The sequence below is a fragment of the Pelodiscus sinensis genome, chromosome Z (assembly GCF_052426305.1).
Source record: "Pelodiscus sinensis isolate ZL-2025 chromosome Z, ASM5242630v1, whole genome shotgun sequence".
In the NCBI taxonomy this organism is placed as follows: Eukaryota; Metazoa; Chordata; order Testudines; family Trionychidae; genus Pelodiscus; species Pelodiscus sinensis.
In genome coordinates this window covers 5,180,156-5,207,378 of record NC_143085.1, presented here as the reverse complement: position 1 = coordinate 5,207,378, position 27,223 = coordinate 5,180,156, and the positions used below count along the sequence as shown (strand labels likewise).

The following is a 27,223-nucleotide window of genomic DNA, read 5'->3' as shown; positions in this document are numbered from 1 at the left end:
TCACAGAAAGCTAAATTAATGTGTTGGAGAAAAGACTCCAGTGCATGTATCAGAGGAGAGAAGCTCTGTTGCTGACCAAGGGCTTGAACACTAAACCCTGAGAATAAGAGTTAGGTGTGTTACCAACTGAGATAGCCAGGCTCATCTTTACAGGTTTTGAATCCCTGATGGACAGAGTCATCACCAAACTGTCCGTGGATGTCTCATCCCAGAGAAATGATTGTCAGGCAGACAGCTGTCCCCCCCTCCAGCCCCGGCACTGAGAAAGGCTTCCAGAAAGGAGTGTTCCCAGCGCATGGAAATACCTGCAATTTGCATGCTGTTTAAGCTCAGTGTGAGCCGAGAGCCAGTTCTTTCCCCTCCACACTGAGCTGTGTTACAACAGCAGGCAGGAGAGCAGGTGGCTCTAACAAGAGAGGGCCTTTCAAAGCACATATTAACTTTGCGCTGAGCCCTGTCTTTGCATGATTCAGTCCTGGCTTTCTGTGAAGCTCTGCAGACGCAGTTTTAATGGCGTGACCTTAGCACATCACTGTTCTTTGGCTAGGAAAGAGATGATGCAGGAATGGAATCCCTTCCCACAGCTATGGACCCAAGGGTGATCTCGGGGGGAGAGGGGGGAGAAAGAGAACCTAGCCTGGGTTTGGAAATTTCTCTTGATTTCAGAGTAACTTCTTGCTATGACCCCATGTAACCCAGTCTTGTTACCCTTTTCTCAGATATGGTGGCTTGTGTCGTGCCTTCAATCTGTGAGAGCTACTGTGGCACCCAAGTTGGCTGCTCAAACATTGCTTATCCAAAACTGGTAGTGGACCTTATGCCGAATGGTAAGACACTAGCTCTGAGTCTTTATGGGAAAGACATGGACAGCAAATAAACAGAAACTGGTTGTTGTGTGGGAGAGATTTCCCAGGAATTCTGCTACCAGAACTTGGGGACTGGCATTTTGATTTAGTCCTGATTGGGCCTGCCAAGAGGGGGGTAGTTAAAGGGAGCAGTAGCAATTCAAAATGCATTGTGCGGTGCATTCTGGGTGGCTCTAACGGTTGGGGTGTGCAGCATGGCATTCTCTGGGTGGCGCTGAGGGCTAGCTGCCCCTGGCCCCAACCCTTCTGCCTGAAGCCTGGCCCCCTTTGGGAACGTGGAGCTGGGTCCTCCCCCATCTTCTTCCCTGATCCTGATTTGACATCACTAAACTACTACAGCGCTTTCTGGAGTGTCAGGGCTCATCTCTTGTAGGCCCTAGATCATTCCAGCACACACAGTGTATTCCTGTACATGCCGTACGTTTTGATCAGTGTGACTGCAGATCCAGACCAGCCTTAACAATCTTATTTATTTGCAAAAAAACTTAAGCCATATGAGATGTGCTGGCTTTATCCTTGTGAGAGAGGTAAATCTGGACTAGTAGTTGCAAATTACTAAGTAGGTGCTTTTTCCAGGATCTCTCTGTTGAGGGATGTATATGCAGTTCCTTTGTTAAACTCACTGGGCAGGGAAGAGAAACTGCACACATATGAGAAAAATTAGAAACTTCTGCAGGCATCACGGGCCTTCATGGTATGACTGTGGTTTCCAAATGGGCCACTAAGAAGTGATGGAATTGTGGCGATTTGGACCTCAGCTAAGATAAGGGGGATTGCTTGTGCAGACCTCAGTTTCCCTCATTTCTCACTGGAATAGTCTCTCATTATAGCATCATTCCTGGAAGAGGAGCTGAGAGAGGCAAGCTCCATGTACATGCTTTACACTGGCTTGTACACTTGGCAGATTTTGGAGGGGTACAGCAGGGAAGGTTTGAGAACTCCTGTGCTTGCTGAAAATACTGCCCTTCCTTGAAGAGACTATAGATGGTGATGCTGGCAGGTTTGGTCTGACGCTGCTATGGGGAAGGGCTTTGAGGAAAGGGAGCTGATGAAGTAGCCATGAGAACAGAAAGCAATGGGAAAGATGACCAGTGAAACTAATTTTAAGTTGCCCTTGAAAATAAAAAGATTTGTGTATCAAAGGAACAGAAATTTGCCCTGACAAAATACAGCACTAGACCACGGGTGGGCAATACTTTTTTATGAGGGGCCATGCCAGGATTTTGATAAGTGGTCAAGAGCTGTATTTTTCCATGGTGGTGGGGTGGGGGAGGTAGGGTCTGGGACAGACTTTGGGCACAGAAGGCAGCTTGAGATAGGGGACTGGGATGCAGCAGAGGGTTTGAGGTCGGGGAGGGAGTTTGGATAAAAGAAGTTACTGTGACCAGCAATGTAAAATCCCATTTAATGAGTTAACCAGTTAAACATTATGTTTAACCGGTTAACCACTTAAAGGGGGTGAGTGGAGGGGCCACTCCAGCCTGGCTTTGTCGATCTCCTCAGAGCCCAGCCTGGGTACTATATGTATTGTAAACACTGTGCTTCCTGACATAGCAGGCCCCATCCTGCTACTGCCCCAGCAGGGTGCTATGACGTTGCTTCTTTTACTAGCAGATAGCTGGGCCGGGGAGGGCAGACCGTGCACTCAGAGATGTCACTCACGCAGCTTCCTTAGTGCCTGGCTCAGCCCAGTTGAGCTGGTGTGTTTCTGTGTTTCAGGATTGCGGGGTCTGATGCTGTCAGTCATGCTGGCCTCTCTCATGAGCTCCCTGACTTCCATTTTCAATAGTGCTAGCACACTGTTCACCATGGACATCTACACCAGAATACGCACCCGGGCCTCGGAGAGAGAGCTCATGCTGGCTGGGAGGTAAGTGGGACTGCGCATTTCCCACCATTAGCAACCAACTACATCTGGGAGCCAGCACAAGTGTTCCTTTCGGAGTTCACCTTAATGACTTGAGGAATAGCCTTTCCCTGACTGCACGTGGTACAGCACTGACCTCTTGTGGCCTGACAGCTTCATCCCATGTGTGCCCTGGATATTCCATGGGGTAAGTGCCAAAATAAATCTGAGGCATCTATTCCCAACAGACATCACAGGAGATCTATTTAAATGTCATTCCAAGATTCTAGCTGGACAAAGCTACAGCATTGGTAATATTCACTAGTTGTACTTCTGATTTCTCTTTTCTTCTCTCTCTGCTGGTCTATTCATCGCTGTGTTTAGAGCTGAGGCTATGTCTACATGATCTTTCAGAAAAAGGTATGCACATTTTTCCGAAGAGGCTTTTCCGAAATTTGGCCTGTCTACAGTGGGCCAAATTTCAGAAAAGCCTCCTCTTTTGGAAGAGTCCTTCTTCCTCGTGGGAGGAGGAAGACAGGGCTTCTGAAAGAGCACGTCTGCTCTTCTGCTTTTTTTTTTTTGCGGAAGAGCAGACGCATTCCCTGTAGTGTACACCCTGTAGTGTAGACATAGCCTGACTTATTATCATAGGTGATTGACATTGGGCAGAGTTCTCACATTGGGCTGACTGAGAGCTGATGGATCTGGTGAGAGCTTATTGCTGGTTTCTCTTTCCCCCAGTGCTGAAGGCTGGTCACTGTTATTTTGGCTGATGTTTTATTGCTGGTTGAATAGCACAATGAGGGTATGTCTACACTACCCTCCTAGTTCGAACTAGGAGGGTAATGTAGGCATACCACACTTGCAAATGAAGCCCGGGATTTGAATTTCCCGGGCTTCATTTGCATAAGCGGGGCGCCGCCATTTTTAAATCCCCGCTGGTTCGAACCCCGTGCCGCGCGGCTACACGGGGCTCGAACTAGGTAGTTCAGAATAGGAATTCTAGTCCGAACTACCTAGTTCGTGCCCCGTGTAGCCGCGCTGCACGGGGTTCGAACCAGCGGGGATTTAAAAATGGCGGCTCCCCGCTTATGCAAATGAAGCCCGGGAAATTCAAATCCCGGGCTTCATTTGCAAGTGTGGTATGCCTACATTACCCCGCTAGTTCGAATTAGCGGGGTAGTGTAGACATACCCTGAGTTGTTAAAATGCTGAGTGACTGTGATTTCTGTGTTTCTGATTGATGTTTATAAACAGGTGGCTAACAGATTATTTACTGGTTTTATTTACAGGTTATTTATCTTGGCTTTAATTGGTGTCAGCATCGCATGGATTCCTGTGGTGCAGTCAGCTCAGAGTGGGCAGCTCTTTGACTATATACAGTCTATCACCAGCTACCTGGGCCCACCCATTGCTGCTACCTTCCTGCTTGCCATCTTCTGTAAGCGGGTCAATGAGGAGGTGAGTACAGGCTAGAAGCAAAATCTCACAAAAGACACTTGTCTGTGCGCTGAGACAACAGCCCTTTCTTCGTCTCAATCCATTTTATTCTCAATGTCATCGAGACTGTTCCCACCAGAGCCCCGTGCCTGAAGTTCCAAAGTGTGGTGCTTGAGGGGCCCTTGGCTAAGTTGAGGATCCCTCATGCCCCCCTCCCATTACTTATTTGTAAATACGCATGGACTTTGTTGGACTTTATTGGCTCCTACACAGCTGTGTGGCTGGGGCCGCCTATTGTTTCACTGCGACTTGTGCTGAAGGAATACTTTTTGGGACACAGTGTTTTAATACAATCATCAAGGTTCTTCGTGGGTTCTGTAGACTTCAAACAAGGACAGGGAAAGTCCTATGGTTAAGTGGGAATTTCAGAGGAGGTGAGTACTCAAAAACTCCCTCAAAAGACAGTAGGAACTGCGTGCACAGCACCTGTGAAATTCTCTCCAATAATAGCTCTGTAGATCAGTTTCCTCACTTTTAATACAGAGGATACTTCCTTATTGCCCCAAGAAGATAAATGTATTAATTGAGCCCTACAAATCCATGGATATCTGCTTTATATCCATGGATATCTGCATCCTTGGATGTGGATAACCCCAGCTCTTTTGTGTGTATATGGATGCAGATACAAATGTTGTATCTAGAAACCTGCTAATTTGTGAATATCCACTTTATATTCACAGGTATCCACATCTGCAGCTCATTTTTGCAGATGCGTGTACAAATTTTGTATCCACCCAGGGCTCTAGTCATTAATGTTTATGAAAAGTTCAGATGCAATGGTGAGAAAAGCCAATGATAAATAATTTAACACTGTTTCCAGGTGGGGTTGGAGCTTTCTCGTTCTTCTTTGAGTGCTTGCTCATGTCCATTCCAGTTAGGTGTACGCACGCCATGTGCATGGATTAAGCTTTTTCCCTTAGCAGTATCCATTGGACCAGAAGGGAGCCCCCTGAAGTGACGCTGCTATACCGGTGCAAATATAACCCTGCTGGCCCTCCACTCCCTTAGTTCCTTCTGAGCGCTTGACTTTACTGATAGTCTGACCCTTAGCTCTTTGTACAGTGTTTGTGTTAGTTGAAGTTGTTTGTTAGGCTTTGACTACACTGCAAGTTTTTGTGGCAGAAAATATGCTAATTAGGGACTCATTAGCATGAGTCGTGACATCATTAGCATATTTTCTGCCGATTCTTTTTGCGCAAAAGGGGTTTTTTGCACAAAACAGAGGGGCCTACACTGCTTCTTTTTGCGCAAAAACCATTTGCACAAAAAGAATTGGCAGAAAACATGCTAATGATATCACAATTCATGCTAATGAGTCCCTCATTAGCTTATTCTCTGCTGTAAAAACTCGCAATGTAGACATAGCCCAAGTGTAAACAGTAGTTAATAGTTGATAGTTGTTTGTAGGGGAGTTTTCCCCCTTTGTCGCTTCCCTCCTGGGGAGGGGATGCCTGGGCCCCATGGATTCAAGCCACACGTTAAGTGCCCTGCGGAGACTGGCATGACTCGTGCTTAAAGTGTCTAGGACAGGGGCGGCCCATGAGCCTAGGCAAACTAGGCAGTTGCCTAGGGCGCCGCCGGCCCAGGCGCCCGATGATGACGTCATAAGGTGTCGGGGCACCCCATGATTATGTCATGGTCATTGACGGCCGTGCAGGCGGGGGTGCCAATTGCACCTTCTGCCAGGGGTGCCAGCTGCAGCAGCTGGCCTTGGGCCGCTCCTGGTCTTGGGGAGTTCCATCACATAGACAGTAGCCAAATTCGCAGGAGCTTCAAATCAAGAAGCAAGCAGGAGCATGATTACAGATTGAAGCTTGTTCTGATGATGTCTGCTCTGCAACCAGCAGCACCGGGCCCGGCACCGACGGTGTGGAGTGCACCGGCTTTGGTGCATGAACCTTCATTGGCTCCGAGACCAACTGAGGAGACAATGACAACAATGACCTCACCCTGATTTCAATCTCTGGTGCCGAGGAAGAAGAGCCAACGCAGGGGCAGGTCCCTTCGAAGCATAGCCACAAAATGTGTCATTTGGAAGGGCACTGGCCAGCAACCCCACCTCTGGATGCTCCCGTGCCAACTAGGCACCAGTTGAGCACAACGCACAGAGGAAGTCTGGTGCCGAATGTAGTGATAGAGGAGGTCTGGCAGCCACCAAGTCCTGAAACTTTTGCCACAGCTCAAAATCTCATTGAGCTGATGGCATCACCGGGTGCTGATTCCATTTGCACCGGGGCATTGGAGCCTAGCCTGCGGGCTTCAAGACATCCGGGCTGACAAGAACACCTGCACTGGTTCCCCACCCTCTAGAGCCCGTCGGTGCAGCTGGTCATGAGTGCATCAGACACAGATTGGAGCACCCATCCTTCGACTCTCAGGACACAAGTTACGTGGACTCCTGCTGAGCGCTCTCATCTGTAAATGTCAGGGAGCTCAGGGTGGTCAGACTGGCCCAGCAAGTGTTTCTGTCTCACCTGAGACAGAAGGGGATCTCGGTGCCAACAGACAACACGACAGCAATGTATTATATCAACAAACAGGACGGTGCTCGCTCTTCTGTCCCATGCCAGGAAGCCCTGCTTCTCTGGGATTTCTGCATTGCCCATGATATCCAAATGGGAAACAAAATGTCTTAGCGGACAGACTCAGCAGGTCATTCAGGGCCCACGAGTGGGCCATCATGAGGGACATTCTGGGAGATATCTTCCAGAGATGGGGTTATCCCCATCTGGACCAGTTGGCTTCCCAGGAGAACAGCAAAAGCCTGAGCTACTGCTCTTATCTAGGCCAGGGTCGGAGATTTCAAGGGGACGCTTTACAAGTGTAGTGGCCCAGCAACTCCTATACAAAAGGTTTCCCTTAATACGCAAGGTCCCCCCACTCCCACCCAGGTCAGGAGGCTCAAGGCTTCAGTGATCATGGTAACACTGGCGTGGCCTCGCCAACACTGGTTCCCTGCCCTGCTGGACCTAATGGTAGAAGAACCAGTGATGCTGCTGTTAGCACCAGACCTAATTACTTAGGACCTAGGGGAGGAGTAGTTATGCCTCCTGAATCTGTCATCCCTCCACCGTGTGGGATAGAACGTTTGTGGTTAGCAGGGGCTGAACACCTCTGTTCCCAAGCTGTGAGGAGGATCGTGTTGGAGAGGAGGAAGCCATCTACTAAGATTTTTATATAGATAGGACAAGAGAGTTCCGTAGGTCATCACGACTCTTTATTTCCATAGCTGAGAGGATAAAGGACCTCCCAATATTGGCATAGTTTTTGTCCTCTTGGATCACTGTGACGTAGTGGGGGTACTTGCTGGGATGTGGTGACCTCTGCTGTCTGGAGCAAGACCCAGCAGGGAAAACCTCACTAGGAAGAGGTACGGACAAACTTGTTGAACCAGTGGCCAGACACCCCCCATGGAGAGGAACAAAGGAAGGTGAATGCGGCCCTGGCTGGGGGGCAGGGCTGGAAGTTAGTTAGTTGGTTGGTGGCTGTCTGTGAGGATGGATGAGACAGCCTAGGGAGAGGAGCTGGAGTTTTAGGGGCCCAGTCTCCCCCATCTCAAGGGGGCCTGAGGCATCCTAGCCCAGTTCCTGTAACCAGATTACATCTGTGCTGCGCTGTGCTGGAGGAGCAATAAACCACCCTCAATTCCACTGGCTGGTACAGTCTGTTTGTGCCATTTCGGGGTGCAGGAGACGGGGAACCCCCAACGTGCCGTCACAATCACATCCTGCATTAGAGCCTGCTATGACCCCCATTTACGGCCCACTCCACGAGGGCACAGGCCTCATTAACAGCCTTCACTGTGCATGTGCCTACTCTATACATACCTTCACAAGCCATTATGCTATTGCGCAGCAGGCCAGAGATGATGTGGCCATTGGTAGGGATGTGTTTCAGTCCATGAGGTTTCTGACCCCACCTCCTGAGGTATTGCTTGGGAATCACCAGACTGGAATGGACCTGAGCAAGCACTTGAAGAAGAAGAAACGGTTACTTACCTCATAATTGTTGTTCTTCCAGATGTGTTGCTCATGTCCATTCCACATGCCACCCGCCTCGCCTTTGCCGGAGGATTCCGGCAAGAAGGAACTGAGGGGGTGAAGGAGTATGTATGGGCCAATATAGCAGCACCACTCCAGGGAGCTGCCTGGCAGGCCCACCGGATACTGCTAAGGGAAAAAAGCTCTGGTGTCTGTGCATGTGGTGCACGCACACCTACCTAGACTGGACATGAGCAACCCATCGCGAAGAACAACAGTCATGAGGTAAGTAACCCTTTCTTACTTTGACTCCATTCTAAAACTCTGCTTCCTCTGGAGATTGATGAATCTACTACTAGCACTTATGCAGGGATGTTCCATTTCGTCACTGCTTGGCTGAACCTCAAATTAATGGCTTAAATCCTGAGGTCCTTATTCAGGGAAGTCTTCCATTGATTTCAATTGGAATTTTGCCTAAGAATGGATTAAGAGCTACTAAGACTCTCAGCATTTGGCTAAAAGCACAGTCTTAATTAGAATAAAGACTGGAAACAAATACAAGTCACAGTGATTTGAAGCACTATCTGAATCAAAGACCAGTTTTTATTTAATATCCAAGATTAAACTTTTCATTAAAATTATTATCATCATAAACTGATGTTCTGTTTATTTGTTCCAATATTTCTCTGTGATTTGTCCCTGACAATTTAATAATGGTTTAAAAATTTCATTTGAACTAGAAAATTTCCAGCAGAATTTATACAGCCTGTCTCCGACTTACGAACTGGTTACAGACCAAGCAATTGGTCATAACTCGATTTGTTCGTAAGTCGGATCCCATAGAGTTACACGCGACCACGCTGTTCGTAAGCGCGGATCGTGTTCGTAACTCGGGGTCCACCATTTACGACACTTTTGGTCATAACTGCAAACGGTCGTAAGTCGACCATTTGCAACTCGGGGACTGGCTGTAGTTCTGTACCACCATCATTAGTTATCTATTTTTTAGCCTACTGACCAAATTCACAGCTGGTCTAAGTGTTTGCAATTCCTCTCAGGTCAATAAGGCTACATCTATTTACTTCAGAAACAAATTTGGCTCTGTATATTTAGTTTATGTGGTGCATGACATTCAGAATAGAGAGTGACAGAGTAAACAAACAGCTAAGAACGACAGTGCTCTGAAGGTTCAAAAGTTTTGGTTCAGATAATGCTAAGTGCTCATCTGACATTTTGCAGAGTTCAAAACAACTTCAGTGTGAGCTGTGCTGTAGGGCAGAGGATTTTATTGTTTTCTTAAGTAAAGTCAGAAAGGACCTTTATGATCATCCAATCTGCATAACACAGGCCAAAGACATTACCTACGAGCTGGGGCAGGGCATACTTATAAGTTTTATTGACAAATGTCAAAGCAGGGGAAGATGTTTATTGGTCTGGATTGTAACTATTGTTCTTCAAGATGGGGGTGTACATATATTGCATCCAGGTGTGCATATACATGCCCAGTGCACTAAATCTGGGCATGCCTCACAGTACCCTTGGGGTGGTGCTGCCCCAGTCTGCCCACAATTTTGTCACAAAGGATATCAAAGATAGAGACTTTGATATAGAGGGGACAGAAGGCCGGTCATCCGATATGCATTTCCCTCCCCCACACCAAAGAACAAGTCACAGCACAGATAAGCATGTATTCTTCTTCGAATGATCGTAGACATGTATTCCACTCAGGTGACTCACAAGCAGAAATCATAGGAGGTTGAACTTGGAATATATTTAAAGAGTAATAGCTGGGCTGCCATCCATCTGACATAGATGAAGAGGCAATTGCATAACCCTCGGTAACAGTATGTATAGAAGACCAGGTAGCAGTGCTGCAAACGTTCAGCATTGAATCATCACTGATCAATGCGACTGACATCACTTGGGCCGTCACCAGATGAGCCCACAGTCATTGGGGTGGCAGGGTCTTAGCTACTTTGTATGCAGATGGAATGCAGGAAGTTATCAATGGAAACCCAGAAATTTGCCCAGAAATCACCTGTCCCTTCATTTAGTCTGTATAGGAGACAGACAGATGAAACAATGCCCAAAGGGGCTTAATAAAGAAGGTTATTAATGCCTGAGGGTGCATCTACACTGCAATCTTAGCTCAAAATAAGCTATGCAATTAGAACTACACAAATTGTGTAGCTTATTTCGAGTGTATTTTGAAAGAGCTTATTTCGTCATTTGGCTCCTTCCCCTCTGTCAGACAAGTCAGCGAGACGGAACTGAGAAGGGGAGAGTTGGCAGGGCCTTATATTAGGTGCCATATTGTCGTCACTCCACGGGGTGCCCAGACCGACCATATTCTTAGGTACTATGGTAAAAATCTTCTGGCTACTGTGCACATGCACACACACAAACACCTGATTGGAATGGACATGAATGACACATCTCGAAGAACAGTTAGGAAGGGCGAGCGGCCATATTTTACGCGGGTGTCGCAAGGTTAGTGTGGGGGCAGGGGGCAGTATTGCTCCCCTGGCTTCTGTTCACATGGAGGTGGCAGCGCTGCCCACAGAGCCAAGCATCTGTAGAATGGTGGCTACTGCTGGGATCCCCACTCTGAAGGCAGAGTCGCTGTTGGAAGCAGCACAGAAGTAAGAGTGGCAATACCGTGGTCCCACAAAATAACCTTGTGATCCCCTCACAACTCCCTTTTGGGTCAGGCCCCCATTTGAGAAACACTAGTCCTCCCCTTTCCCCTGTGAAATCTGTACTACACAGGGTACGAGCATGCAAAAGACCAGATTTCACACTCCGCGATGCATTTTTCATGGCCATGAATTTGGTAGAGCCCTACAGATTGCATGGCTATTAAAAGAGAGTAGTGTATTTCTGTATCTTCAATGGCTCTTTGTGATCATTCATCCTGTCGCTTTCTTTCTTTTGTAGGGTGCTTTCTGGGGCTTGTTCTCTGGTCTGGTAGTTGGACTGGTTCGAATGATTGCAGAGTTTGCCTATGGTTCTGGCAGCTGTGTAAACCCCACCAGCTGTCCAAAGATCATTTGTGGAGTCCACTACCTGTACTTCGCTATAATCCTCTTTGGGATCTCTGCCATCATCATCCTGGTTATCTCGCTCATAACTGAACCCATTCCCGATGTACATGTGAGTATCATTGTCTCTTCTGTTCTTTTATTCCCACACTTGGTCCTTGAGATAGCGGAGCGCTATGAAACTTATCACTTTAATTTATACTTTTAAAATATGAATACACATATTCAACCCTAGAATTTAGAGCATGCATCTCTTATTGGGTCTCCCAGTTACTTGGGTTCTGATAGACAGAGACATGCAATCCATAGGACGGTTTGGGCCAGCTACCCCAGGCCCCACTCTTTGGGGATCCTGGGCAGCCTGGGGGATTTCTGGGAGGAGCCTGGGGCTTGGGAAAGGCACAGAGTAGTGGCAGGGCTTGCGGAAGAGCAGGGGTGGAAAGAGCAGAGTGGGGCAGGGTCTGTGGCAGATTGGGGGTTGTCCCGGGTCTTGCACACTCCTAGAGATGGCCCTGTAGAGGGAAGTTTTACATCTTCTCTAAAGGATTCCTTGTTTACGATATCCCTGGGAATGTAGTGCTCTTTGCTGGATAAACAGTGCTCTGGAGATTCTTCTGCAATCAGAAATACCTTGAAGACATTCTATATTGCAAAAATGTGAAATGATACTGGCATTTAACCCCTCAGAGCTACGAACAGTAGACTGTGCATTTTCTGTAGCATAGTGAAGATTTCAGGAATGCTGTTGTTTAGGAAGGGAAACAGTTATAGTCTTGTACAGGTGTGTCTAGACTACATCCCTCTGTCAGCGGAGGGATGTAAATAAAGCACTTTGAAAGTGCAAATGAAGCTGGGATTTAAATATCCCATGCTTCATTTGCATAATCACATAATGGCACTCTTTCAAAAAAGAGCTCTTTCGAAATTGGAACCACAGTCTAGACGCAGTTCTTTTGAAAACGGGGTGTTTTTTTGAAAGATCCTGTAAACCTCATTTTGGATGTGTCTAGACTACAGGTTTTTTTTTTTTTTGAAAAAAACTTCCCCTGCATCTAGACTGGCGCTGAGTTCTTTCGAAATTAAATCGAAAAAACACGGGGGGGGGGGTTTCGACCGTGATAAACTTCATTTTACGAGGAAGAACACCTTTTTTCAAAAGTGCTCTTTCAAAAAAAGGTGTTCTTCGTGCATGCAAACAGGGCTTTTTCGAGAGAGAGCATCCAGACTGCCTGGGTGCTGTCTTTTAAAAAAGCAGCTCGCTTTTTCAAAAGAAGTGGTTGCAGTCTAGATGCTCTCTTTCGAAAGAGGCTTGTAGTCTAGATGTAGCCTTTTTGAGGTCTACAGGCTCTTTCAAAAAAGCTCCCCATTTTCTAAAGAACTGCGTCTAGACTGTGGTTTCGATTTTGAAATAGAGCTTTTACGAAAGAGCACCATTACGTGATTATGCAAATGAAGCATGGGATATTTAAATCCCAGCTTCCTTTGCACTTTTGAAGTGCTTCATTTGCATCCCTCTGTCGACAGAGGGATGTAGTCTAGACGTAGCCCTACTGTACCTCCCTGCTCTTGTGGGATCCTTAGCAATCCCTGCAGAGTATGCAGCAAATGTTCATGACTCCTGAATCCTACCCCAATCTCATTGCTTGGCTCAGTGTTTGAAGGCTGAGGCTTTGTACTTGTGTTTCATGACAGCTCTATGGCTTGTGCTGGACCCTGCGGAACAGCAAGGAGCAGCGCATTGACCTGGATGCAGATGAGAGGATGGAGGAACCGGAGAGTAAAGAAGATGAATCAGGTGATTTCTGAATAAACTCCTGCTAAGTTTTGTACAGGTCATGAATGTATTTGAAGTCTCCAACTTAGTTCCTGAAGAAACAAGGAAGTGCTGAAAACAGATCCTGAAGGGCTAGTATGTGCAGAGAGTTAATACACTATTTTTTCACCACTGTCAGTCTGTGAGGCCTGGAAGTGAAATGAATTACATGATGGCAATCTAGTTCCCTGTTGATTTTTGTGCATAGCACAAAAGCCTTCATGCAATCAGGTGAGAGGCACAGCGCTAAAACAAAGAGGGTGGTGGGGGTCTGGTGTGTTGGCAGAGATGTGTGTGGGTTTCAGGGGTGAAAGTAACATCAATTTCTTACAGATTCTATCCTATCACATCTTGCTGCTCTTGAAGAAATCTTAGGGAAGGAGGGGGGTTGTGATACCTCAGTATCTAAGAAATTTAAGTGTGGGGTGGAGTATGGGGGAACTCAGGGCAGAGGGTTAGAGTGGGGTGGAGGTACAGGAGTTAGGGGATGGGGCTTGGGTTGTGGAGGTACAGGAATCACGGCTGGGGTGTATGAAGGCCTCAGGGCATAGGGTTTGGGTGTAAGAGGGACTCAAAACAGAGGATTGGGAGTGTGGGGGATGAAGGAGTCAGGGCAGAGAGGTATGAGGAGGGGTTGTGTGGGGAGTCAGGCCAGGGGGCTGTGTGTGTGTAAGGGTGAGTGTGGGGGAGAGGGCAGGAGTGCTAATTCAGGAGGGAGGGGGATGGGCTGCAGGCACACATACTGATTCCATGTATATACTAAGAAGAAGGCCTGAAACAAAGCCCATGTAGCACAGGCCTGGTTTGAGGCTGAGCTAACAATGGACAACGCTTGGCTAATATAAAGGAAAGCTAAGCTGTGAGCAAGAGGCAGACCCAGCTCACAGAACTTGGCATTAACAGGGCTGAGAGTCCAAAACAATAATTGGTAATAAGCCCAGGTGCAGAACAGTCGTAAGTTGAAAGCACATGGTACCAGCAGGTCATTAAAAAAGACCGTGGTACCCACACTCCCCACAGTCATAGACCCAGGTTCAGGAAAGGGTCTAAAATGACAATATGATGGATAGAGACGATCTAATCAAACCACAAGGTACAGAGCGATGGGCTGTATCTAAGTAGAGTCAGATCTAAGTAACTGATGCGTGCAATGGTTCAGTAGTGTCTATTGACAACTATGACTATACTTCGCTCTACAATAAACCTGGCTGGGCACCTTCGATTCTTATCTGGTTTGTGGTCTTTGGAGGCTCTCTCAGGGTCTGCTGTGGTGATTAATTGCGCAAGTTAACACGACACACATCGTTGAGCACACATGCAGGCAGGAGACCTGTCTACATTGGTGACCTGTCTACATCCTGACCTACTACATTGGTGACCCTACTATAATGTGTATTGATTTTTCCTGCTTCCTGTGACTAGGGAGCAAGGGGAAAGTGCAGAGCCTTCTGCATTCCTCTCGCTCCTGGCTGTCCAGGGGAGGGGCAGACCCATATGTGCAGCTGCAGCCCCCCACAAGTACTCAAAATAGCTGTGGAGGGAGAAGAAGCTTAGTGCTAGGACAGTCCTGGAGTGGGGGATGCCCCCAGTCAGCGCATCTAACCTGCCCAAATGCCTGTTGCAGAGCACGGCAGCCTGCAGGAAGCTGGGAGCCAGACTGGGAGCACCCTATCCTCCCACCACAGCTGAGTGACCCAGCTGGCCAGCTGCTCCCCGAAGTGCTGCACTGGGGTGTATTGGCTTACGTTCTCCTCTGGGGGGCCTTACATCTGAAAGGACAGAATGAAGACACAACTGGAAATGGGTGTGTAGGGGTCAGGATTGCAACAGCAAAGGTGGTGCACAGCAGGGTACAGATACTTTCCCAGAACTGCTTTGGGGAAACTTGCACAAAACTCTGCCTGGATCCAGGCTTTGATACCAGGTGTCACTGAATTCAGCCATTCAATAAAAAGAAAAAATACAAACCCATAGTGAATAAGTAGAGAGAAACCTGCACTCAGAGTTGCTTCTCAGTTTTAGGCTGAAGAGTCAGGGCCGGAGATTCTAGCCTGCTATGGCTTCTGTGCACCATGTTAATGCAGGACAAAACTGCCTTCAGTCAGAAAAGAAATAGCTGATGAAAATCCAGAAGGGATCTCTTTGCCTGCAGAAAATGGAAACTGCCTCCTGTGCAGAGCTCCTGCTCTCACCTCACTTGGTATAAGAGGCAGAGGGAGCAAGGCATATTGAGGAAGAAAAGTAACTGTGGCTGCCCCTGATGCTAATGGCTCCCTGTGGTCCTCCTCCTGTGTCCCCAGCTCTCATGTGGCACAAAGCAACAGGAAGTGTAGTAGGAGAGGGCGAGGGCATGAGATCTGGCAATTGCAGTGTACCCAGCACTTTTCAATCCTGTCACAAAATCATGGATATTGAAGTATTTATAAGGGGCTTGAATCAGCTTAGTGAGTCTTAGCATTTGTGAGCTACCAGCAGTTACAGCTAAATCATTGAGAACTGGGAACAAACTGTTTTTCTTCAAGTAGATGCTGCAGACACATATTCCACATAAGAAGTATGCGCGCCCAGCACAGCGGAGCTAGAGCTGGAGAAATTTGCCTAGTAATGCCTGCAGGAGGATGGTGCTAGTGCAGGGGTGGGCAAATACCGGCCCGTGAGCCAGATCCAGTCCACCAGGGTTAGCTGTTGGCAGGCCCCATTACCACCGTATTTATCTGCACCTCCACAGGTACAGGGATCACAGCTCCCGTTGGCTGCAGATGGCTTTTCCTGGCCATTGGGAGCTGTGATTGCCCCTGCCTGTGGACATTCAGGTAAATATAGCGGCAGCAGCCTACCAGGGGCTAACCCTAGTGCACCGCTGCCGTTTTATTGCCCACCTCTGTGCTAGTGCCTGCTGGCTTCAGGAGGCAGGGCTGCACGACTCTCCTCGGCACCTTCTTACAACATGTGGCTGGAGTCTGAGCTCACTGTGCTTTCTCTCGGTCACAGAAGGAGATGAAGAACAAGGCTGGTTGAAGAAGGCCTACAACTGGTTCTGTGGCTTCGATCAGCAAAAAGAGCCCAAACTGAGCAAAGAGGAGCAGGAAGCAATACAGAAGAAACTGACTGACACGTCTGAGGAGCCATTCTGGAGAAAAGTTATGAACATGAATGGTATCTTTCTGTTGGCTGTGGCTGTATTCTGTCATGCCTTCTTTGCATAAATATGACCTTGTGCTGCAGAGTTTTTATGAAATTCTCGTTCTAGATCTTTTTCCTTTTGATTTTGCACTGTATTCTTCAAAAGATAAACAACACTACTGTAGAAACATGTATCAGATTCATAAGCTGAGATGGAAATAATTAAATTGATTTATTCATTGTTGTTTTTAGAAGTTAGTGAAACTAGTCTGATTTCTAAGCCTCTTTTTCCTTACTTTTTCTACAGTGATCCCATTTTTTTAGTTCAATTATATGAAGTGCTATGCTATAGATTCAAAATAAACGAATCCTTTCAAAATGTAGGCTGACTTATATAAGTTCCCTATACATGACATTTTATTGATGTATTCCTTCCATACTTAAGCTATTTTAATAGAATCTTTCTGCCTTTTCACATGGTATACTATTTTTCAGTGGACTTGTTCCTCTCTACTCTGTATTCACTCTTTTTCCTAAGTTAAATATGACCCCCCCCAATAGCATCTGAGTTTAACTTTTGTATTCGTGTTGCTTGAGTTAGTTTGAAATTAGGCAAAACAAGTCTGGTCAGCCCTGATAAGAGTTATGTTTATGCATGACTCTTCGGCTGCGTCTAGACTGGCATGATTTTCTGCTAATGCTTTTAACGGAAAAGTTTTACCGTTAAAAGCATTTGCCGAAACGAGCGTCTAGATTGGCACGGATGCTTTTGCGCAAAAGCACTTTTTGTGGAAAAGCATCCGTGCCAATCTAGACGCGGTTTTGCACAAGAAAGCCCCGATCGCCATTTTCGCCATCGGGGCTTATTTGCGCAAAACAGTCCTCCTCTGTCTACACTGGCCCTCTTGCGCAAAAGCATTTACGCAAGAGGGCTTATCCCTGAGTGGGAGCATCATAATATTTGTTCAAGAACACTGAAAATCTTACATTAGATCATCAGTATTCTTGTGCAAATTCAAGTGGCCAGTGTAGACAGCTGGCAAGTTTTTCTGCAAAAGCAACTGCTTTTGCGGAAAAACTTGCCAGTCTAGACGCAGCCTTCAAGATTAACTTTAAAAGTTCCAACATACACTGTGTATTTGGTTTTAATATATAATTATTCTTGAATGTGAAAGTTCTTTTCATAAAAATTATATTCTGGTTGGTTTTGATTCCCCAGCATGATTTGTCAAAGTTAGTGTCCGTTTCTATTTCTATTTACTGTAGACTTTTTATAAAGAGGGACCTAATGTACTCTTATTTCCTCTTTTTGGTAAGTGGATTTACCACCTAATTCTTTATCATGGGTGAATGTTTTAAGCATCGGAACATTGGCGTTGTATCTTGCTTCCAAGTACACAAAGTCATTACAGTATTTTTCTTGCCAAATTATGAAACTTCCTTCTCTGACAAGTTCACTAGAAATTTCATTCATGCCATGAATAAGACTGTTTCCCCAAGGAAAGTAGTCAGTGTCCTGACACCATTTAAAGCGCTCCAGTTATCCTTACCTTATTCTCAGTTGACATGGCTAATCTGGACCACAATTCTTTGTTGCCTTGTTATGTACTACAATGTCTTATACAGTTAAGAGTAACATGCATCTCACCTACCTGCAGGAATGGACAGCATGGTGAACTGTGCTACAACATGTAATAGACCAGTCAATATGGTCTTTTTGTAAATCCCTATAACTTTCATCACACTGTGCTGCTGTTTCACAGTCTGTTGCTACTTCAGATTATTGCCTAGCAGAATGTCCTTTCCTCTTGCAGCTGCAATATGATCCTCAGTATAATTCTGTTTCCATGCATGCACATGACAGAGTGCCAAATCAAATCTAAATCCTAATGCAAACTGTTCTTGTAATGAATACAGCAGCAGGGAGCATCGTAAGTCAGCACTCTATTGTGCCATGGAATTCATTATATTTCCCCGTGAAGCTTGAATGTACAATTTTTTTCCCTAATGTATCTGGGGTCCACAAAGTGAAGAGACAGACATGGGAAAATATAAAACGTAGCTGAAATCAAATCAGTTCAGTGCTGCTCAGATGCCCACGTCTAGGGGTCTACAGCTTTTCATATAGTGGCTCTAAACTGATGTATCAAATGAGACACTGGTGAATGAGCCCTTCTTGTGGACAATGCAGCTCCCACTCAGTTACAGTTTGTAACTAACTTGAAAACAGAGAGTTGAGACCATTTGGATAAATACAAAAATAACACAGGTAGATCTCAGCCCGGTCAAGATGAGCAGGCCATACAATGACACCCTTCTTGGGCAATCTCAATAGTCAGGGTGTATCCTCATTGTATACTTCATTTCTCCACCCAGGCTGAGTAATGAAGCTTTATGAAAATACAGACTGAAAGTTGTAGGGACAAACACTTGAAACCCATGTGAAGTGACCTGCCTTGGCTCAGGCAGAGTCCAGGGTTCACAGCCATAGACAAAGCTGACTGCTCCTTAGGGTAATATATCTTTAGCCTGTAGGATTTCTATTAAAAGTTGCCTGTGAAATCGTGGTACTGTATGCGTCAGTTGACTGGTGACGAGACATGGAGTCTTGCAACTCTTGGTGACAAGTTCAGCTCCATTGTTGATTGGTAAGTGCTATTCTGTGATGTCAGTTTCATGAGTTTCATCAATCCAGTTGGTGATGAAACTTCTAGTAGACTATTGTCTGCCTCATGTAAGTGCTGTACAACTGGTGCACATAAGTAAACAAAGCCAAAGGACTAATGTACACAGGAATTGAACATCCTCATTCCTGTAGTGCTGGCGGTGGCAGATTCTGTCTGACCAGTACTATACATTTGGAATGGCTGAGGCTGGTGGAGTTACTTCAGAAAAGCACTGGGGCATGCTCATGACATGATATAATCAAATAGCAAGAGACTTTTGGAGATAGCTCCCCACAGCCTGTCATGCTTTCATGTCAAGATATGAACATTTCTCATGAACTAATTCTGCAAACCTATATTAATTTCTAGTAACGTGAAGGAAGAACCATGTATGAAAAATTGATAAATATCTCGGCCAATAGCACTCTGAGCCATAAGTATTACTAACTTATAAAGAACAAACGCTGTCCGGCAGGTCTGGTCTTTCTACTTAAGAGCCAAATCCTGTGCAGTGCTGATTACTCTCATTTCAACCCGACTCTAATTTTATTTTCTATTTCCTTGTAACTGAAGTATCTGAGCATTTCCCAGATGTTAATGAATATGCTTGAGAATGACCTGTGAACCAGGAAGCGTTATATGATTCCCATTTTATTGAGGCACAGATAAGCAAAATCATTTGATAGATTGAGGTTTATTTCTAACTCAGCCACAGGTTTTTTCAGGTCCCGTTCCTGTGCCTTGGTCCCCAGGCCCATGTGGAGTACAGAGCAGTCAGCACCACATAGGACTGGGATCTCAAGGCACAAAGTGAATGTAATAGCTATAACATATCTGGATTTAATAAAGCTTTTAACTATTAACAAACTGACTCAAAATTCATTCCAAACTGCTTTGGCGAGGAACGCTTCTACATATTAAAAACTGAACGAAGGTCTATGTCTAAGGATAATGATAAATTGAAACATACCGTGTTTAGGGTGATAGTTGTACATGGGGTGTCTCAGTGTTGAGCCCTGCATCACTGTACCCTACATTAGTGATTGAAAGATGGTGTAAATTGTTTTGTATTTGGGTATGACAAACATATTCTCTTTTTAGCAGTATTATAATAATTAACAGTGAATCAAAATTGAAAGTCCTCACTTTGTTTTTACTCTGTCTTTAGAGAAAATGCTAATTGATGTGCTTCCCTTTTGACATAAGTCTGATCTTACAACTTCACAGAAAAAGATGGGAAGAAAATTTTCCTTCGTAGCACCAAAAATAGAACTAAAAGCTGCCATTTCTCACAGCTTCTAAAATTTATTTCAGTGTTTAATGGCTTTCGATTCCTGCTCCTAGCTCAGTGTATTTTAACAGTGACTGGAAACACAGTGACAGCAGAATGTAAGAACATGTGGCGAGGCATATCTGTGAGCAGACACAGCCAGGGCGTCCTTATTCATGCAGAAAATAAGGGTGAGAAAAACAATACTAAACCGCAGTGCCTCCGGGATGAGATTGCCCCAAATGGAAAGGGTCAGCACAACACCTATACATGGGGTGATTTTTAATTCCACAGAGCATAGTTACCCTCCCCCACCACTTCATCTGTTACTGCAGTAATCAGAAAACCTTCATTAACTGACAGTGATGGCTAGCTACGCTGAAATTGTGATCTCTGCATGAGTACACGAACTTATCTAATTATTGATCTATGACCGAATTAATTGCAGCTGGGTCTTAATCACTGTTGGCGTCAAGCTAAAAAGACAAATAGATTATTATCAATGTACGAGTTTGTCTACATGCTGATGTCGTCACAATGTAGTAGAACAACACTCTTCAGGGAGCTTAGGAACAGTGCTAAAAACAAGGACTTGCTGTATCCAACATATTTCCTCAGAAACACCAGGCTTAATTACAGGGTATGAGGATGCCAGCTACTGACATGTTAATTTAAGTATTTATAATATGCATGAGGCAATTCAAAGGGATCTTTAGCACTTGTGAGTGACTAAGTCTTTTGCAGTTATATCACTCGGAATAGTCAATTGAAAAATGGTGGCATGAACTGAAAAGGGAAAGAAGTCCATGGTTTATAGTTATTAAATGTAAGGACTATTCAGTAGTCTTTAATTAGTCAGTGAACATACCTGCCATCATTTAGCCACATTTTGCTGATGCAGTTGTTGTGTCACTAACCCCCAGACTTCTTTTATGTAAGTGTCAAACCCACCAATAAGTGGTGGTGAACTCAAACGCAGATGTGGTTTTAAAACACTTCAGAATACTTCCTAAGATACTGTTTGGGGACTCAGTCGACCACCCCTTGAGTCCCCAAATAGTATCTTAGAAAGTATTCTAAGGTGTCTTTCTGCTGGCTTCAGTGAAAACTGGATCAGGCTCTCTTAATTGACAAATGTTTAGTTCTACTTAGGCACCACATTTTAGGCCTTTTCATGCTCCTCTGTTGTGCTCTCTCACTAATTTGACACAGATGTCCGTGCACTTTATCAGGTATGTTTCAAGATGCAACTGGTTCTGTGCTTAAGCCAGAATATAAGTCAATGTTGAAAAAGGAAGAACAGGAAGCTCTGCAGAGAAACGTGACCAGCACTTTTGGTTGCCCATTTTGAGAAAGGTAAGTAGTGTCGCTATCCTCATCTACTTGGCAATGACCACAAAGAACTCAACCAAACCAATTAACAAAACCAAACTACTTCTAAGTTATCCCTGCCTCTAGGCTTCCCAGTGTATCCATCTTGTTGTCTCCACTCCATTGGAATTCTTGTTTTTCAGGGCTGTGACAGTCTTATTTTGTATCTTTGTCTATGTCTACACTACTACAGAAATAACGAGGAGTGCTATTGCACTTTACAGGCTAACAGATTTATTAGGGCATGAAAAATTGGAATTGAAAAATTAAGAATTCCCTCCTAATTCAGAATAGTGATAGAAATGTAGCCGTGTTAGTCTGGGGTAGCTGAAGCAAAATGCAGGACAATGTAGCACTTTAAAGACTAACAAGATGGTTTATTAGATGATGAGCTTTCGTGGGCCAGACCCACTTCCTCAGATCAAATAGTGGAAGAAAATAGTCACAACCATATATACCAAAGGATACAATTTAAAAAAAAAAGGATACAATTAAAAAAAATTAATTGTATCCTTTGGTATATATGGTTGTGACTATTTTCTTCCACTATTTGATCTGAGGAAGTGGGTCTGGCCCACGAAAGCTCATCATCTAATAAACCATCTTGTTAGTCTTTAAAGTGCTACATAGTCCTGCATTTTGCTCCTAATTCAGTCTCAGAAGAGGCAAAGAGACAGTAATCACACTGGAGCAATTTTCTGATACTGCAGATAAACGTATATTGTGTTTCTTTGTCTCGTGTTGTATTGCACAGTTTGCTGCAATGTGCCATTCAGAGCATCACAACACACTGCTCCTCCACATTATATTACTGCATGAAATACCAGGCACTTCTGTAGCTAGGTGTCCATGGCTCTAGAAATACTATGTTTAGATAGATGCTCTGTGCTGCAATAATTGGGATTATTTCTGCGCTAGAGTGCATTCTCCCACAGCATCCCTCGTGTCATATGTGCCGCTTAATACTTTCACCATTATGAGGCACATGTTTCTCTGTGCTATTGCACATGTTTCTCAGTGGGAGCAAGAGGGAGCTCCTGGCTGGATGCTGACACTGGGTAGCTGAATGCTCTGAGTGATGAATGAAGAAGGTGCTAGGTCCATGAGTAAGTGACCCAGGGAGACATAGCAGCATTAACTTCTCCCAAAAAGTTGCAGCAAAAGGCTGCTATCTAGAAGTGCTCTGTGTTAGGACCCAGAGTACTGGGTGGGCTGGGGCCTCTCTCACTTGCCACTGAGGATCTAGGGCTATTGGACAGTTATATTCCCCTCCCAAAAAGGAGAACACAGGATGACAGAGCTGGAGGGCTGAGTCATCAAGAGGGTACAGCAGTTCCTGAGGCTAAGCCACAGGCCACACATGGTCATGGTCAGTCTAGTGTTAATCCCTGATGTGACCAGAAGCAGGCACCAACCCAGCTGTGAGAGCCGAACCCCTGATACACCCCTTGGTGTTTATTACAAATTTCCCTGGTTATTAAGCTTGGCTTTCGCTTCATAAACTGGGCCCTCTCAGGTATTATCATGTTTTGCTGCAGGTATGTTCCACGTGTTCACGAAGCACTTTACAAAGCACACTGCAGTGTGGCCACGACCCTGGGCTGAGGAACCATTCCCAGTGGTCTCAGATATCTTTATAAAAGAGAAAAGGGAATTCCCTTTGGTCAGGCTGTAAATTCAGACCCCTTTGGTCACTACCATGATGGATGGCTGAGACAGGGCTAGCTGGAGCGGCACTGAAGTTGCTCACATGGTGGCTGTGGGCTGCTGATGAGAAACACGGGCAAATAAGCTCTTCTTGTAGCTAGCGCAGTTCCCCCCTTGCTACAATTTATAACTAACCAAAAAACACCGTGAGAGATAAAAACAGTGCTCAGCAACTTGCACTGCGAACCCCCTTGGAGCACGAGACTCTGTTGGCCACTTAATTTTACAAGCCAAGCCTAGTGGTAAGGAGTTTTGAAAATAAGGACCCGCAATTTCCAGGTCAGACATAGCTGTAGCATGTCTGGAGTGGCCCACCTCGGTTCTCTAGTAGGTAATGGCATCCTTTGCTCTCTTTTTCTGGTTCTTTATCAACTGTCCCTCAGCTTTTAAAACAGGAGCAACAGCATCCAGAGTTCACAAACTTTGTTTCCTTCAGTCAATGTTTGTGTTGGCAGCATTTTTGTGCCTCTGGTGAGGGACCTTGTCAAAGGCTTTCTGGAAATCTATGTACACTATATCCACTGGATCCCCCTTGCTGATGCCGTCAAAGAATTCTAGTAGATTGGTGAGGCATGATTTCCCTTTTCAAAAATCATGTAGACTCTTCCACAACAAATTGGCTGCATTTAGATTGGCATGATTTTCCGGAAATGCTTTTAGCAGTAGGCCCACTGCTTAGTGAGGAGGGGGAAGCAGTAACAGGAAACTTGGAAATGGCAGAGATGCTCAATGACTTCTTTGTTTCGGTCTTCACCGAGAAGTCTGGAGGTGTGCCTAACGTAGTGAATACAAGCAGAGAGAAGGTAAGTTTAGAAGATAGGATACACAAAGAACAAGTTAAAAATCACTTAGGAAAGTTAGATGTCAGCAAGTCACCAGGTCCTGATGAAATGCATCCCAGGATACTCAAGGAGCTGATAGAGGAGGTATCTGAGTCTTTAGCTATGATCTTTGAAAAATCATGGCAGACAGGGGAGATTCCAGAAGACTGGAAAAGGGCAAATATTGTGCCCATCTATAAAAAGGGGAATAAGAACAACCCAGGAAACTACAGACTGGTCAGTTTAACGTCTGTCCCAGGGAAGAAAATGGAGCAGGTAATTAAGGAAATCATATGCAAACACTTGGAAGGTAATAAAGTGATAGGGAATAGCCAGCATGGGTTTGTGAAGAACAAGTCATGCCAAACTAATCTGATAGCTTTCTTTGATAGGATAACGAGCCTTGTGGATAAGGGAGAAGCGGTGGATGTCATATATCTAGACTTTAGTAAGGCATTTGATAAGGTCTCGCATGAGATTCTTATTGATAAACTAGGCAAATATAACTTAGATAGGGCCACGATAAGGTGGGTGCATAATTGGTTGGATAACCATAGTCAGAGAGTTGTTGTTAACGGTTCTAAATCCTGCTTGTAGCCAGACAGGAACCCCCTTGTAACATCCATTTTTGCTTGCCTGGAGCATACAGGGCACACAGAGCAGAAGGCCCAGGCTGCTGTGACCGTGAATGGCTGTAAACAGAGATACGCCAATTGCTGACCAAGAGGCTGCCAAGGAGTGCCCTTGACTCAAACCCATATTGATACGAACACACATCCATCCGCGGGGGGAGGAATCTCTCGCCCAGTAAAAAATGTCTAGTGCTCATAATTTAGTTATCTCTCTTGCAAGTGTAAATTAACTTGAAACTTGCTTGTAAGAACTGGCGCCACAAAACGGACCAGTACAATTTGGCATCTTACATAAGAAAGAGAATACGGGCCCCCAGGGGTATGAAGTTAGGTCCAGCAGCGCATTTTCTCTGAGTGTCAATCTACCATCTATCTGCTGGTCGGGTTAGGTGTTTGATCTCCCGAGGTTCCAAGGGGACGCCCACCTCGTATTCGTCTTTCCTAGGAATTGAGAGACCGGCCCTGGCCTGACACGCTGGAGTCGAGAGGCACAGAAAGGGGTAAAAATTGTACCTGGATGTGGTCCTTTGTTTAAGTATATATATACATAGACTTAGAGCTCTTTAAAGATTAAGCTGTCACTTGGTACCATTATTTCTATTTTCTATCTTTATTTTCTTTGTAACCATTTTTAAAATCTGTATTTGTTAGCATTTAAGAAATAGAGCAATAGCCATTGTAACCATATGCTTTTATAAGTCTTTTAATAAACCTGTAACTGTTTAAGCTTTAACCTGACTCCTTCAGTTGCTGTAACAGAACCAAGCACAATTTAAAAGAACTTCAGCCGGTCATAAAGGGACAGACAAAGGGAGAGCTTGGGCGTTTGGATCTGTGTCACTCCCAGGTGACAAGATCCGTTGGGGCACCTTTCCAGCCTTTCCCAGGCTGCCCGCTGCGAAGGAACTTTGTGTTCTAGCAGTTCAAATCTAAGGTGTAATAAGCTCTTCCTATATAACGGGGCATCTGTTGGCCTGCTGGCCACCCTCTGCGACGGGACCCCGGTCCTAGCAGTAAAGACACGGACGTTAAACCTTTTCTCGGAAGCATACACACACACACTGCCCTGACCGTCGGCTGACACTGCTGGAAAGGGATAACAAGTGGAGTTCCTCAAGGGTCTGTTTTGGGACCCGTACTGTTCAATATCTTCATCAATGATGTAGATATTGGGTTAGAGAGTACGCTTATTAAGTTTGCAGATGATACCAAACTGGGTGGGGTTGCAACTTCTTTGGAGGATAGGGACATAATTCAAAATGACCTTAGCAAGTTAGAGAAATGGTCAGAGGTAAACAGGATGAGGATGACCATAAAGAGAAATGCAAAGTGCTCCACTTAGGAAGGAACAATCAGTTCCATACATACAAGATGGGAAGCGACTGTCTAGGAAGAAGCATGGCGGAAAGGGATCTAGGGGTCATAGTGGACCACAAGTTGAATATGAGTCAACAGTGTGATGCTGTTGCAAAAAAAGCAAATATGATTCTAGGTTGTATCAACAGGTGTGTTGTAAGCAAAACTCGTGAAGTCATTCTGCCGCTCTACTCTGCACTAGTTAGGCCTCAGCTGGAGTACTGTGTCCAGTTCTGGGCGCCACATTTCAAGAAAGATGTGGAGAAATTGGAAAGGATACAGAGAAGAGCGACAAGAATGATTAAAGGTTTAGAGAACATGACCTATGAAGCCAGGTTTCATGAACTGGGCTTGTTTAGTTTGGAAAAAAGAAGATTAAGGGGGGACATGATAGCGGTTTTCAAATATCTAAAAGGGTGTCACAAGGAGGAAGGAGAAAATTTGTTCCTCTTGGTTTCTGAGGAAAGGACAAGGAGTAATGGGCTTAAAGTGCAGCAGGGGAGGTTTAGATTGGACATTAGGAAAAAATTCCTAACTGTCAGGGTGGTCAAATATTGGAATAAATTGCCAAGGGAGGTGGTGGAATCTCCCTCTCTGGAGATATTTAAGAACAGGTTAGATAGACATCTGTCAGGGATGGTGTAGACGGAGCTTGATCCTGTCTTGAGGGTGGGGGGCTGGACTCGATGACCTCTCGAGGTCCCTTCCAGTCCTATTATTCTATGATTATTCTATAAAAGATTTCCGTTAAAAGCATTTTCGGAACAGAGAGTCTAGATTGGCACGGATGCTTTTCCGCAAAAGCACTTTTTGCGGAAAAGCATCCGTGCCAATCTAGACGCGCTTTTCTGCAAAAAAGCCCCAATCGCCATTTTTGCGATCGGGGCTTTTTTGTAGAAAACAAATCTGAGCTGTCTACACTGGCCCTTTTGCTCAAAAGCTTTGCGCAAAAGGGACTTTTGCCTGAATGGGAGCAGAATAGTATTTCCACAAGAAGCACTGATTTCTTACCACAGGAAGTCAGTGCTTTTGCGGAAATTCAAGCGGCCAGTGTAGACAGCTGGCAAGTTTTTCCAGAAAAGCGGCTGATTTTCCGGAAAAACTGGCCAGTCTAGACACAGCCATTAAGTTCATCTATGTGTCTGACAGCTTTGTTCTTTACTATAGTGGTAGAAATGTAGCCATGTTAGTCTGGTGCAGCTGAAACAAAAAACAGGACTGTGTAGCTCTT

At 45.2% G+C, this 27,223-nt stretch overlaps 1 protein-coding gene across 2 annotated transcripts in view; it reads left to right on the top strand.

The window, feature by feature from the left end:
• The window catches only part of LOC102461558 (sodium/glucose cotransporter 1-like), a 56,843-nt gene extending 40,423 nt beyond the window's left edge, over window positions 1-16,420 (top strand). For both annotated transcript variants that reach the window (XM_089775200.1, XM_006125425.5), the window contains 6 exons: window positions 720-827; window positions 2,586-2,736; window positions 4,005-4,173; window positions 11,130-11,345; window positions 12,926-13,028; window positions 16,038-16,420. In XM_089775200.1, coding sequence (XP_089631326.1) covers window positions 720-827; window positions 2,586-2,736; window positions 4,005-4,173; window positions 11,130-11,345; window positions 12,926-13,028; window positions 16,038-16,252 — 962 coding nt within the window. In that variant the 3' untranslated portion in view covers window positions 16,253-16,420. The remainder of the gene's footprint in view (window positions 1-719; window positions 828-2,585; window positions 2,737-4,004; window positions 4,174-11,129; window positions 11,346-12,925; window positions 13,029-16,037) is intronic.
• The last annotated feature ends 10,803 nt before the right edge of the window (window positions 16,421-27,223 follow it).